Genomic DNA, 14408 nt, shown 5'->3' on the forward strand with positions numbered 1-14408 from the left:
TTGCCTAATGAGTCCTTACTTGTCCTTCGGAGCTCCTCTCAGATGTTTCAACTTAAAGGAAACCTTCTTTATTTTGGTTTGTTTCCTTATTACACACTATATTTCAATAAGCACAAGAAATTATGTGATTAGTTATTTAATATCTGTCATTTATGTCCAGGTGTGAGCCCCATGAGGATAGGACCTGTATCTGTGTCATTTTTCTGGATTATTTATATGCCAAGTATGTGCAGTTCCTTACACACAGGTACTCAGTAAATAATCAATGTGCCATTGTGGCAAATGAATGCCATCAGGACTTGAATGTTTGTGTAATGTAACTTCAAAAACTTCTTTCTTTAAATTACACCATACCCAGAACCCAACAGGAAGTTTCTTAGTGATTATTACCCAAGAGGCTCTTCCTTGTCTCTATTTCAGTTTTAGATTGGCTATGTCACTAGTCTAAGTTATCCATTAACCCTGGCTTGGGTGTGGCTCTCAGGGAACTGAAAGTCTTCAATAAGCCTCCCCAGCTGTGTGCGGGTGAGCTCTGCAGAACAGTCTCGCCCTTTCTGGGCAGCTGCTTTGAAGACAGGTGGACGGAAAGACTCCAGGACCCCATGTCCCATTAAGTAACTTTACATGAGGACACATCTGGTTTACCAGGGTTTCTGACTTCCTGCTGAACTGAATTGCTTGTTCTGTAGGAAAGCAAAACTTGACTGCAAACATACATCTAAAATGAGCCCCCGAACTTTTGAGGAACAAACAGAATGCATAGTGAACGCTCTCCTCACCGACTTCTTAGGCCCCGCTTGGGAGGTTGGTAACCGGACCCTACAATGTGAAGATGAATCAGATTCAGGTAAGGCTTCTGGGCCTGAGGTGGTAATTGCAAGTCAGTAAGAAAATCTGAATCTGCTAACTTATTTCCTCTGAAGTCTCAAAAGGCAAACTAAGTTTTCAGCAATATCTGGAGTCCTCGTAGCAGGGAAAGAGATTCTCAGTGAAGGGAGAATTTTTTGTCTATTGGTGTTGACACTATATTAAAGATTTTCTTGGGAGGATGAGGACTGGATTGTTTAGAAATCTAGAGAACTTGCTTCAATGCTCAGGTCCCTGGGGCTTGCCATCACTTCAGGCATTGTGATAAATGCGACTGTGCTCCTTTTTAGGGGAGGTTTCCTCTTTTGATGTGGCCATCATTGCGGGTCGCCTTCGGATGCTGGGTGACAAATTCAATGGAGAATTGGAAGCTTCTGCCAAAAATGTCATTGCAGAAACCATTCGAGGACAGGTCAAGTTTCCACTACTTCTTTCTATTTTTGGCTTCTGGTTTATTCTATTTCAGACACCGTTCTCTTACTATGCCTATACAACTGTGACTAAAAATGTTCTATGAAAGATTTGGGGGCTTACTGCATCCAAGGAGATACAGCAGGAATTCTTCAATTCCAAGTTTTTAGCAGTTAATCAAAGACAAAGTGGTATTGAGGTAAAAAGCTTTTGGCACAGGCTCATCAGCCTTCTGATTGTTTTTCATCAGAGCTGTGCTTTATGGCATAGAATGTGTGTATATATATATACACACACACACACTCTTGGTAAAACATTGGTAAAATGTTTTTTATTCTTGGTAAAACATTCTATTCTTTTAGCACCTTTTAAAATATTTTGCTGGTGAAAGTGAAAGTCCCTCAGTCATGTCCCAACTCTTTGCGAACCCACGGACTAAACAGTCCATGGAATTCTCCAGGTCAGAATACTGGAATGGGTAACCTTTCCCTTCTCCAGGAGGATCTTCCTAACCCAGGGATCGAACCCAGGTCTCCCGCATTGCAGGCAGACTTTTTACCAGCTCAGTCACAAGGGAAGCATTTATTTTGTTGGTAATGGGCATCTTTTTTCCCCTCGAGATCCAGCAATAAAACTATATACAGGAAGGATAGGCATTTGACAAGTCTGATGCAATGGGGAATAAGTACTTACAGCAGCCCACTTAGGTGTATCTGGCTTTTCATCAGAGTCCTGATTCTTGGATTCTGTATTGGATATAAATACCATAGACCATGTTTTAGAAGAGGTTGCTAATTAATATCAATAATGACAGCTAGTATTAACGCATTACTTACCATGTGTCAGACAATATTCTAAATGTTTTACACTTATTATCTCATTTAATCCTTACACTACTCTATGAGGCATCATAGAAGCAATTGTAGTGCAGCTTTTCCCCATGTATGTATAACACTGTGAGAGCAAACATCTAACCCAATTTTGTCCACTTGCTGTATTCACACAACTTAGACTGTAGAACCTATAGGCCAGGTGACCCCAACCTGTAAGATCTAATCCCTGATGACCTGAGGTAGAGCTGATGTAATAATAATAGAAATAAAGTACACAATAAATGTAATGAGTTTAAATCATCTTGAAACCATCCCCCCACCCCTAGTCTGTGGAAAAATAGTCTTCCACGAAACTGGCCCCTGGTGCCAAAAAAGTCAGGGACTGCTGATCGGTCCTCAGTTTTCTGACTTAATATCCATTTAAGCAGGTAAGGAAACTGTGTGTGTGTGCTTAGTTGCTCAGTCGTGTCTGACCCTTTCTGACCTCATGGACTCATGACCTCATGACCTCCAGGTTCCTCTGTCCATGGGGATTCTCCAGGCAAGAGTACTGGAGTGGGTTGCCATTCCCTTCTCCAGGGGATCCATCCAGGGATCAAACCCAGGTCTCAGGCATTGCAGGCAGATTCTTTACTCTGTGAGCCCCTAGGGAAGCCCAAGTTTCATGTGTACCACATAATTCCATTTCTGTATACACCACAGCATGCTTGCCACCAAATGTCTGGTTTCTCTCCATTACCATAAAATTGACTGCCTTTTCATATTTTGACCTTATTTTTCATTTCAATGTGGACTCATGAATTCCTACTTTATTCAATGGGTTATAATCTGTTGCTATCATTATTTATTTGTATGCCCAAATTGCCCCAGATTCTACCAGTAGGACTCCTTTCAATCTGGACTGTGATTTTGGCATGTCCCTATCATTCTTTGAGTACTACTTTAATTTTTTTTACAGAAGATCTTGTATTTTCCAAGCTACAACCTGAAATTAGCCATTTTCCAGGGAACTCTGATTTCTTTTTACAGAGAACATAATTTGGAAACCAGGATATAGGCACTCTCACTGTGGATGCCCTTCTCATCTTCTTTGGGTTCTAACACCCTGCTCTGGCTACCATGGGCCCTCTATGCCACACCACAGAAATCTTTGTTGGCCCCACCTAGGGCTTCCCTTGTGGTTCAGCTGGTAAAGAATCCACCTGCAATGTGGGAGACCTAGATTTGATCCCTGGGTTGGGAAGAGCCCCTGGAGAAGGGAAAGGCTACCCACTCCAGTATTCTGACCTGTCAGGAGAATTCCATGGACTGTGTAGTCCATGGGATCGCAAAGAGTCAGACATGACCGAGCAACTTTCACTTTCACTGGCCCCAAATAATGGCTTTTGGATCAAACTTTTGGGGAAGGGTAAAGGAAGAGGAAAAGCTTAATCTATTTTTTACTTTAGAGTTTCTAAGACTTCAGTCATTTAAGCCAGACATTCAGGATTTGACCAGCTCTACTATCATGTACTTAGGATTTTTCTTTCAAATCATTTTTTTTTTCTTTAATAATTTTGTTCATCCTAAGCAAATTGTGGGTTTGATGGGCTACTTATTTTTTTTTTCTAATACCCATTGCAATAAATTAAAAAATATTAAAATAAGAAAAGTTTAAAAAAAAAAAAAAAGAAAAGTTTATCCATTTATTCTTTAAGATTACCTTAGGGATGGGAGGGGAGTTGGGGGAAGAATGGATACATGTATATATACGGTTGAGTCCCTTCACTGTTCACCTGAAACTCACAACACTGTTAATCAGCTATATCCCAATACAAAATAAAAAGTTTGAAAAAATATTATCTCAAAATAAATTTACTTAATTGGAAAAAAAAAAGATTACCTTAGATACAACCAATATGTCCTTGCCGTTCTTTGAGAAACACTTGCTTTACTGGATTCCTGCAACTGCAGCCTCCTGTACCTTTTTAGTGATACTCCACTGATATATCTTCTGTCTTTCCCCAGGCAGGAATTGTACTTCAGAACACAGTAAAATCTCTCAGCAATGCCTGGTGTGCCCAAGATTCCAGCTTGGCTTATGAGAGAGCCTTTCTGGCAGTGTCAGTGAAACTTCTTGAACATGTGGCCCGCGTGGCTCCTGAGGTGGCAAGACAGGTGGTGAGGCCCATAACGAATATGATCAATGGCAACACTGCCATCCGAGAGTACATCCAGGGCCAGGGCGGATGGGTAAGTGTTTTGGACCCCTGGCTTTGCTGGCCATTGGCATTGTTTTTATATTAATATATATATTTATATTAATACCTGAGACTCCAGTTCATGGTTCTTTCTGTCAGTTGGAAACCATGCAGGTAAACAGGACTTCCAACTTTGCTGAAAATGACAGGATTATTCGGGGGTTTTTTTGCCATGGAAAAGGGGAGCAGTCAGAAGCTCAGCCAGCAGGTCTTGGACCCCAGAGTGTTCATGCATGCATGCATGCTAAATTGCTTCAGTCATGGCCAACTCTTTGCGACCCTATGGACTGTAGCCTACCAGGCTTCTCTGTCCATGGGATTCTCCAGACAAAAAAACTGAAGTAGGTTGCCATGCCCTCCTCCAGAGGATCTTCCTGACCCAGAAATCGAAGCTGCATCTCTTGCATTGTCTCCTGCATTGCAGGCAGACTCTTTACCGTTAAGCTACCAGGGAAGCCCTGGACCCCAGAGGCAGGTTGCCTAAAATATTGACTGCTAACTTTGTCAAACTAATTTCTACTTCCTTCACATAATCATCTGTGATTTTATTTATGGTGAGGTTGTAACATCAGTCTGACTTTGCTCTACCCCTTGGTAAGTTTCTGGGTCTCCTTCCCCTAACATGTTTTGGGTGTGTGTTGAGGAAGTTCAGAATCATCTTACTATTGTCTAACCAAGAACAATGATATCTGCTGTAGTGGTAACGATAGGCAGCGTTCTAAGCCTATGCCTTAGAGCATCTGCTCCGTGGAGCATGTCTTCATTTTCAGGATGAGCAAAAGCCTTAATAGGAGCTACCTTCCCTTAAGGTGTCTGCAGGTCTTTCTGGTTTCTTAAGGGAGTTCCTGAAGACCATCCCTTTGACTGTAGGATATTCATTGTCTTTCCTAGGAAAATCTGGAGGGCTGAAGAAGAGATGGAGCTGTTTCCCAGCCTGAACAGGACTTCTTTGACTGATCAGATGATTGATCTCTGGTGATTAAAATCAACCAAATTAAAAACAACCAAATAAAAACCCTCTTTCTCTTAGACAGCACTGAATTTAGCTGAATCATCTCTTTTCTACTGATTGTTAAAGTTAGGAGCATCTCCCAGAGGTCTACAGAGATTTTTTTTTTTTTTTGGACAGTAATTACATCTTTATTTCAAGTCATTATCATCTCCAAAAACTACCTTTCATTTGACTGCACAGTCTCACTGCAATGTTTCACAGTAAAATTACACTCCTCAAATTTGAAGAGCCTGAATAAAAAAAGCTAGAGCCCCCAATAATTTCTAGGTACTGACTTAGTAACAGTGTCTACTGGCACAAACCTTATATATTTATTCATATTTTTAAAACTGAAATAAAAGAAATGAAAACTACTTTAATGAAAAAGGAAATCAGAAATGAGGTTGTTAAATATAACTAGCTACATTTTAAATACAAATGCCAGGTATTCCCTGATTAGCATAGGTAAATGTCTAAACTATTAATATCAACCCAAATTCTGGTCTTGGAAAAAGATCAGAGACAATTACAAAGAAGATGCTTCATAGTATCAGGTCCATTTTTAAAACAATGAGATCCTTCGGGACAATCAGTTTAGTCTTTCTTTTTATCAGACATTTCTGTTGGTCCTCTTGTTGGTAATCCATTTATGTCTGCACCCTTACAGTCCACTTTGCCTTTGTTTTTATCATTGGTTTCTCGTATAGCTTTCCGAGGCCACATACGGCTAACAAAGGGGGAGATCAGAGGGTATACATATGGCTCCAGGAACTTTTCGTAGACCCAGAGCAGAACTGGAATGACGATGCAGGGAATGCACACCATTGTCCCGGATGTGAGTTCCTAAACGTGAGGGCAGGAGAGCCGCGCTGCGCACCGAGGCCGGCCGCCCACGCCGCCCCGATCCCCGCAGACCACTACCCGGTTCGGCTCACCGGCCACAAATCCCACGGGCACTCTACAGAGATTTTTATACTTTCTGTTTTTACATGAGGGGTCTTCCACAGTGACACAGTAGTTTTAATGAGATTTTTTAGTGCAACAAAGACCTCCAGACACAAAGTAATGACTTTAGAAGTGGAGTTCCAGGCAACAGGGCAGGTTGCTGGAGATAGTGTAGGGAAAAGGGAGCCCACAGTGAACCATTCCATCAGATTTAGCTCCATCCTCCGATAAGGCATCTGGTCTACTAATTTTGCAGTCTAAAGCATTTCAGGGAGATCTTTGGTTTAGAAAATCTTGTTATTTTAAGTTGAGGATTTTCTTTTAAATTCATAACCTGAATCTCATGTAAATTTCACTGGAGCCAAATTATTTTATATATTGTCAAGGCTGGAAGCAAGAAAATAGCAGTCTGTTCATCTGCTATTCTATTAGAAAGGCCAAAGAGCAACAGAGCAGTCACTGCATTTCTATGACTACAGAAAACAGGAAGTGCTGGCCCCCTTGTGGGACTACAGGGCCATCCTAGCTTAGATGAAGCCGGCTGTGTACATGCCACAGTGTTTCTCGAAGTGCAGCTCACTTGCCACTTGTGGACCTTATACATTGCTGATTTCCAGGCTGCATCCCTAGAGATTCTGTTTTGGTAAGGGTAGGCTGGGGCCTAGGTTCCTACCTTTTTAATTGGTCCCACTGGTGATTCTGATGTGCACACAAATTTTGAGAACCATCACATTCAAGCAAGGGTTGGGGAATTACAACCCACAGACCAAATCAGCCCATAGCTTTTTTTTTTTTTTTTAAGAAAGTTTTATTGGAATGCAACTACACACACTTGTTTACATATTACCTATGGCTGTTGTAGCATTGCAACCGCAGAGTTGAGTTATGGCGGACACCATATAGCCTGTCCTGTAAAACTTAAAATGTCTACTCTCTGGCCCTTTAAGTTTTCAGACCTCTGCTCCAGAGCTCCATGACCATTTCTCCTTGAGTAATTTAAACTCTGTTGCAATCCTGATAATTCCAAAAGAAACCATAGATAGGATGACTCTTAATCAGAATTTAGTTTGAGTGTTCGTTAGTTCTTGCATAATCCACACTTTCTCTAAAACCTTTGGCAAATCAGTGAACTCCCGGACTCCTGAGTATTCGATAGAGGTGTGTATTTCCTTGGTCCTGCCACAAACGATTGGAAGTTATTGGAAGTAAAACATATGGTTTCTATGGTCTGTGTATCACATAACAGTTCTTAATAATCTCATGGATTAATAGACGGTCATCAAGTAGAGACTTCTTCATCTCTAAGCTCCAGAAACTCGATGACCTACCTAAACATCAAGAAGAAAAGCACTACTGTTTAAGCGAGGCGTTAATGGCTTTGGCTTAAGTTTAACAAAGCTAACCACATCCCCTCCCTTCAACCGGCCAGCTATCTGGCTCCTCTAGATGTACAGACATAAAAATATAGTGCTGCTAATATATTTTGACTTTTTCAAGTTATGCTATTTCCTCTATTCTTCAATAAATTAGGTTGGTAATCCAGAAATGAGATTTCATGTTTCTCTTTAGTAGAAATTAGCTTTTCTTGCTACCAACTTCAGACACTTGATATATTCCTTTGTCCGTTACATTACTGTAAACCCAACATGGTGAGTTTTGTGGTATTTGACCTCTTAGGTGAAATCATTATTTTCACTTTGACTAACGCTGTTCTGTTCATGAAATAAAATTCTCTATGTGCGTTTGATCTAATTCTCAGCAAGTGGAATCTAAATTGAATGATATAGCAACAGGAAGCAGATTGCTGGTTGCCAAGAGCAGAGACTGAGGATCGGGGTAGAGAAAATAGGTGAAGGTGGTCAAAGGGTACAAACTTCCTATGAGATGAAAAGTTCTGGGGATGAAATGTATAGCATGTTGACTATAGTTAACAATCTTGTTTAGTCACCAGTCGTGTTCAACTCTTTTGCAACCACATGGACTGTAGGCTTCTCTGTCCGTAGATTTCCCAGGCAAGAATACCAGAATAGGTTGCCATTTTCTCCTCCAGGGGATCTTCCTGATCCAGAGATTGAACTCATGTTTCCTGCATTGAAGATGGATTCTTTACTGCTGAGTCACCAGGGAAGCGCATGGTTAACAATACTATAATATATATTTGAATCTAATGGAGTAGATTTTTAAAATTCTCAGATCAGATCAGTCGCTCAGTCGTGTCTGACTCTTTGCGACCCCATGAATCGCAGCACGCCAGGCCTCCCTGTCCATCACCAACTCCCGGAGTTCACTGAGACTCATGTCCATGGAGTCAGTGATGCCATCCAGCCATCTCATCCTCTGACGTCCCCTTCTTCTCTTGCCCCCAATCAGCATCAGATTCTTTTCCAATGAGTCAACTCTTCGCATGAGGTGGCCAAAGTATTGGAGTTTCAGCTTTAGCATCATTCCTTCCAAAGAAATCCCAGGGCTGATCTCCTTCAGAATGGACTGGTTGGATCTCCTTGCAGCCCAAGGGACTCTCAAGAGTCTTCTCCAACACCACAGTTCAAAAGCATCAATTCTTCGGCGCTCAGCCTTCTTCACAGTCCAACTCTCACATCCATACACGACCACTGGAAAAACCATAGCCTTGACTAGACGGACCTTTTTTGGCAAAGTAATGTTTCTGCTTTTGAATATGCTATCTAGGTTGGTCATAACTTTCCTTCCAAGGAGTAAGCGTCTTTTAATTTCATGGCTGCAGTCACCATCTGCAGTGATTTTGGAGCCCCGAAAAATAAAGTCTGACACTGTTTCCACTGTTTCCCCATCTATTTCCCATGAAGTGATGGGACTGGATGCCATGATCTTCATTTTCTGAATGTTGAACTTTAAGCCCAGCCCCTCCCAGCAGCCCCGTGGCCGGCGTGGGTTTGGGCAGAGGGCCTCCTCGAGGCAGGGGTCTCCTCTGCCTCACTCTCCACTTTCACTTTCATCAAGAGGCTTTTTAGTTCCTCCTCACTTTCTGCCATAAGGGTGGTGTCATCTGCATAACTGAGGTTATTGATATTTCTCCCGGCAATCTTGATTCCAGCTTGTGTTAAATTCTCAACGCACACACAAATTGTAGCTATGTGAGGTGATAGGTTTGTTAACTAACTTTATTATGGTGATCATTTTGCAAACACATATATCAAATAATTGCATTGTATGCCTTAAATTTACACAATGTTATATCTCAATAAAACTTGAAAAAAATAAATTGAATGATAAGTATTAGAGGTCAGCAGTGCCCTCTTTTTATTCTTCCCCCTCTTAGCCATGCCAGCTCCCTTTTTTTGTCCTATGTGGCCCACAGAACATCAGAATGTGAATCTAGCTCCAAGTATACTGTAGTATCTTTTTGGGGGGCCATGCCACACAGCTTGTAGGACCTTAGTTCCCCAACCAGGCCATACCAGTGAAAGCGTAGTGTCCTAACCACTGGACCACCAAGGAGTTCCCCTGCTCTGTAATACCTTGAGACAGAGGATATGGTGCTAGGCAAATAGATAAGGCAGCTCTGGCCTGGGTGTTGTGTTTGTTGCTAGGCCACCCTCTGTCCTAGGAGAGCTGAAGTGATTTGGGCTGCGTGAAAGAAACACTGTAGCCCAGAGATCATGAATGCATTTAGACTGTCTGATTTTAACACCTTGATTTCACCATAGACAAATCATGTGACACTGGGCAAGTAATCCAACTCCTTTGTGCCTATGTTCCCACGATAGGATTATTGTGAGGGATAAATGATACAATATACTTTGTGAAGGGTTTAGCCTAATGCCTGGAATATGTTAAGCACTGCTTAAACAATTCAGAGACCCTGTGGTTTGAAATTCATAAAGTTCTAGCTTGACTTTTTTCTCTTCATTAATTCTGCCTCCCACAAAGGCAAACCAGTCTTATTTTACATTTCACCTCAATGTGATTCCTGCTGCTGCTGCTGCTGCTAAGTCGCTTCAGTCGTGTCTGACTCTGTGCGACCCTATAGGCGGCAGCCCACCAGGCTCCCCCATCCCTGGGATTCTCCAGGCAAGAACACTGGAGTGGGTTGCCATTTCCTTCTCCAATGCATGAAAGTGAAAAGTGAAAGGGAAATCGCTCAGTCATGTCCTACTCTTAGCGACCCCATGGACTACGGCCCACCAGGCTCCTCCGTCCATGGGATTTTCCAGGCAAGAGTCCTGGAGCGGGGTGCCACTGCCTTCTCCGATGTGATTCCTAAATCTGACTTATTTTCTTTCTTCCTAAATCCATACCCACAAACTCTAACTCTTTATTTCTATCGACCTTTCTTATCCCCACACTTTCCCAGATTGCCATCCAACTAACTCAAAGTCTTAGTCATTTTTCCCTTCTCCCTCTCTCCGGTTCTATGCCCCCGATTAGTCTTTCTCACTATTCCTTCCTTTTTGTCCTGATTCTTCCTACAAGAATTTATTACCACCTGCTGGGACTATTGATAAAACCTCCTAGTTATGCTTTCAATTGATCATCCTATTGCAAGCTTGACCCATTCCAGTCTGTCCCATATATTACCACCAAGTTGGCCAAAGCTGTGACTTTTTTTTGGTCCCTTTTTGGATATGGTATAATTCATTTTGAAATTTTACATGCCACTAAACGAAATTTTGAAACTTTAATAAAATGTATCAGGACTTCCCTGGTGGTCCAGTGGTTAAGAATCTGCCTGCCAGTGCAGAAGACATGGATTCCATCTCTGGTCCAGGAAGACTCCACACTCTGCAGGGCAACTAAGCCCATGTGCCACAACTCCCGAGCCCACATTCCAGAGCATGTGCTCCACAAGAGAAGCCACTGCAGCGAGAAGCGTGTGTACCACAACTAGGGAGTAGCCCTCACTTACCGCAGCTAGAAAGCCTGTGTAGCAACGAAGACCCAGCACACCAAAAACAAAGAATTAAAAACTAAAAGTTGCTTTAGAAATGTATCAGATGGGAGCCCTTACTGTTTAGAAACTAAGAATCATTTTCCCAAAGCATTACCATTCTCTTAAAATCCAAGTGCAGCAATTAAAACCTGGGGCAGCCAAATAAATAAATAATTGGTTTAAAGGCTATCTAGATAATCCAAGTAAGAAGTGATCTTTACCTTCTCATAATAATTTTTTTTTCCTGGCTCTGACTCTGACTGTCTTCTCATAATTTTGTTTGCACCACATCTATGGTCTTATCACAAATGGTCTTAAATTATAGTTATTTGTGTGCTTACCTTTTTTGGACATAGTTGGCTTTTTAAGCAACCTCTACATCTGTTTCACTTTGGTAGTACATTTCACAGGGTCTTTGACACTAGGCAGATCTCCGCATTCTTACCACTTGTTAAGAACATGAGCTAAGACAGGCACCTTGCTGATTATTCAAGCTTCTTTTTTTGGTCTGCTTTCTAATTGCTTTTGAACTAGTTCAAAAAACTCTTCATTGTTTTTTAATCTTAATATAGTTGAAAACTTCTAGAACAGCAGGTAACCCCGTTGTCCTGAGACATGTAAATAAGCTGGGGGAAATACTCTTATTTGATTGAGCGTGGTAAACACTGCATCTTATATCCTCCCTCTGCATTCGTGATATAGCATAGTGGAGGCACTGAAAAGTCCTGAAGTGAGGAAAACAGTTAAACTTTAACCTAGATCACAAAAATAACTATAACTTAAGACCACCTGTGATAAGATCATAGATGTGGACCTCTCAAATGTGTGTGTGGGTAGCAATTTAGATATCCCATGATCATATCAAACTCATTGTGTTTAAAACAGGACTACTTTTTTTCCCTCTTCCAACCCATTTCTAGGTAAAGCCATTCCTTTCCTTTCCCTGCCAAGAAGTCAACAGTTAAGGCTGCCATCACAGGGATTATTGAAATAGTCTCACAGACCTGCCTTTAGGTTTGAATTACTCCAAACTCATTTCAGAGTAATATTACAAACATGCAAAACTGATCATGTTGCTCAGAGGTTTAAAACTGGAGAGTGGGTCTCTGTTGCTTGTATCAGGAGAAAATGCAAACCCATTTAGAAGCCACACAAGGTCATTCATGATCAGGCCCCTTATCTGCCTTTCTAACCTTATTTCTTGCTTTCCTAGCCTCATTACCCTCCTTGTTTCAGTCCTACCAATTCACCTAAGTTGCTTTCATTTTCAAGATTAATATTTATTAACACCATTTTCTTGGACTGGATGCCCCTTTCTCCTCATATCCCTCACCCACTCATTTCCAGTGACTCAGTTCAAGATCACACAGACACACTGCTTTATCCAGAGCTCAGGCTTTGGTTGGTTCTTGGATGGGGCTTCCCTGGTGGCTCAGATGGTAAAGAATCTGCCTGCAATGCAGGAGACCTGGGTTTGATCCCTAGGCTGGGATCCCTGGGAAGATCCCCTGGAGGAGGGAATGGCTATCCACTCCATTATTCTTATCTGGAGAATTCTATGGACAGAGGAGCCTGGAGGGCTACAGTCCATGGGGTCGCAAAGAGTTGGACATGACTGAGTGACTTGACTTTCACTTTGGATGTACTGAGCACTCCTGGGCTGACTCTGCTGATCTGTTCCTGCCCATTCCCTCCGTTCAGCTGGACCTTCATCCTCCTTTTCTGTTCTAAAGAAGTGCAGTCTTGACACATTAAATAAGTTCTCCTCAGCTCCTGAGACTTTGAGGTCAAGTGTATGGATGTGAGAGTTGGACTGTGAAGAAAGCTGAGCACTGAAGAATTGATGCTTTTGAACTGTGGTGTTGGAGAAGACTCTTGAGAGTCCCTTGGACTGCAAGGAGATCCAACCAGTCCATTCTAAAGGAGATCAGTCCTGGGTGTTCATTGGAAGGACTGATGCTAAAGCTGAAACTCCAATACTTTGGCCACCTGATGTGAAGAGTTGACTCACTGGAAAAGACCCTGATGCTGGGAAGGATTGGGGGCAGGAAGAAAAGGGGATGACAGAGGATGAGATGGCTGGATCGCATCACTGACTCGATGGACATGAGTTTGAGTGAACTCCGGGAGTTGGTGATGGACAGGGAGGCCTAGTGTGCTGAGATTCATGGGGTCGCAAAGAGTCAGACACAACTGAGCGACTGAACTGAACTGACTGACTGACTGAAACTTGGGTTGTACCCTCCCTGCCCACAGCTCCAAGTGGGAAGGTTGCTCAGCTTCTGAGAGGCTCCATGTTTTTATTTGTACGATGGCCTGGATGATAATCCCTACCTCACAGCATTGTAGTGAGGAGTGTGTCAGTCTATGGTAATGCAGTTGGCACAGGGTCAGGCAGAGGCTCAAAAAACTCCTGAGCAATTCACCGATCATTCTGTTGCAGTGAAAAGGAAAAAAGAAGAATGAGTTTTTCCTGTCTTTCCTGAGAACAAAGAAGATAACAGTGAGCAAACCTTAACACTCCTGTGCTAAGTCACGTTAGTCATGTCAAGCTCTTTGCAACCCCATGGACTGGGGCCCACCAGGCTCCTCTGTCCATGGGATTCTCCAGGCAAGTACACTGGAGTGGGTTGCCATTCCCTCCTCTAGGGGACCTTCCTGACCCAGGGATCAAACCTGTGTCTCTATGTCTCCTGCATTGGCAGGTGAGTTATTTACCACTAGCGCCACCTGGGAAGCCCCTTGATCACTCTTAGGTTTACTTTAAATAACTGTTTCTAGTTTGTTCCTAATGTAGTCTGTAAATAAGTTTGCTTTTCTGCCCTCTAACTCTGCATTAGCTACCTTTTGTACCTATTATCCTTTGGCTCTATGCTAATTATATCCTATGTCTGGTGCTCACCTTTACAGCACTCTCTCTGCAGACCCCGCCTAGTAGTTTTTCTCCTTGTATTATAGAAAGAAGGCCCAGGAGCGCACTACACGAAAGACACTGGACAATTATTGGGCTACCTGACATCAGCCTGTGACTATTTTTGAAACAATGCAAGAGGAAGAATACAAGATCTTTATACTTTTGTTCCTCATCACCTACCCCAACTGGGAGCCCTCATCATATATAAGCCTTTAGACTCCTCGTGGAAGTTGGGGGCACAGTTCTTGGGCATGAGCCTGTTGTGTCTGCCCTCAACAGAGTTGATCTAAGGATTAAT

At 42.3% G+C, this 14408-nt stretch overlaps 2 protein-coding genes across 2 annotated transcripts; one reads left to right on the forward strand and one right to left on the reverse strand.

Annotated features, from left to right (window-relative positions):
• Window positions 1-427: 427 nt before the first annotated feature.
• Window positions 428-5380, forward strand: BCL2L15 (BCL2 like 15). The gene is made up of 4 exons (XM_061410659.1): window positions 428-847; window positions 1158-1279; window positions 4119-4343; window positions 5243-5380. The coding sequence occupies exons 1-4, from the start codon at window positions 724-726 to the stop codon at window positions 5258-5260; spliced, it is 489 nt and encodes a 162-aa protein (XP_061266643.1). The 5' UTR covers window positions 428-723; the 3' UTR covers window positions 5261-5380.
• A 510-nt stretch (window positions 5381-5890) lies between these two features.
• LOC133243970 (UPF0729 protein C18orf32 homolog) lies at window positions 5891-7104 on the reverse strand. Its single transcript, XM_061410666.1, has one exon. The coding sequence runs from the start codon at window positions 6165-6167 to the stop codon at window positions 5937-5939; it is 231 nt and encodes a 76-aa protein (XP_061266650.1). The 5' UTR covers window positions 6168-7104; the 3' UTR covers window positions 5891-5936.
• Window positions 7105-14408: the final 7304 nt, after the last annotated feature.

This window comes from Bos javanicus, chromosome 3, assembly GCF_032452875.1.
Source record: "Bos javanicus breed banteng chromosome 3, ARS-OSU_banteng_1.0, whole genome shotgun sequence".
Taxonomy (NCBI): domain Eukaryota; kingdom Metazoa; phylum Chordata; class Mammalia; order Artiodactyla; family Bovidae; genus Bos; species Bos javanicus.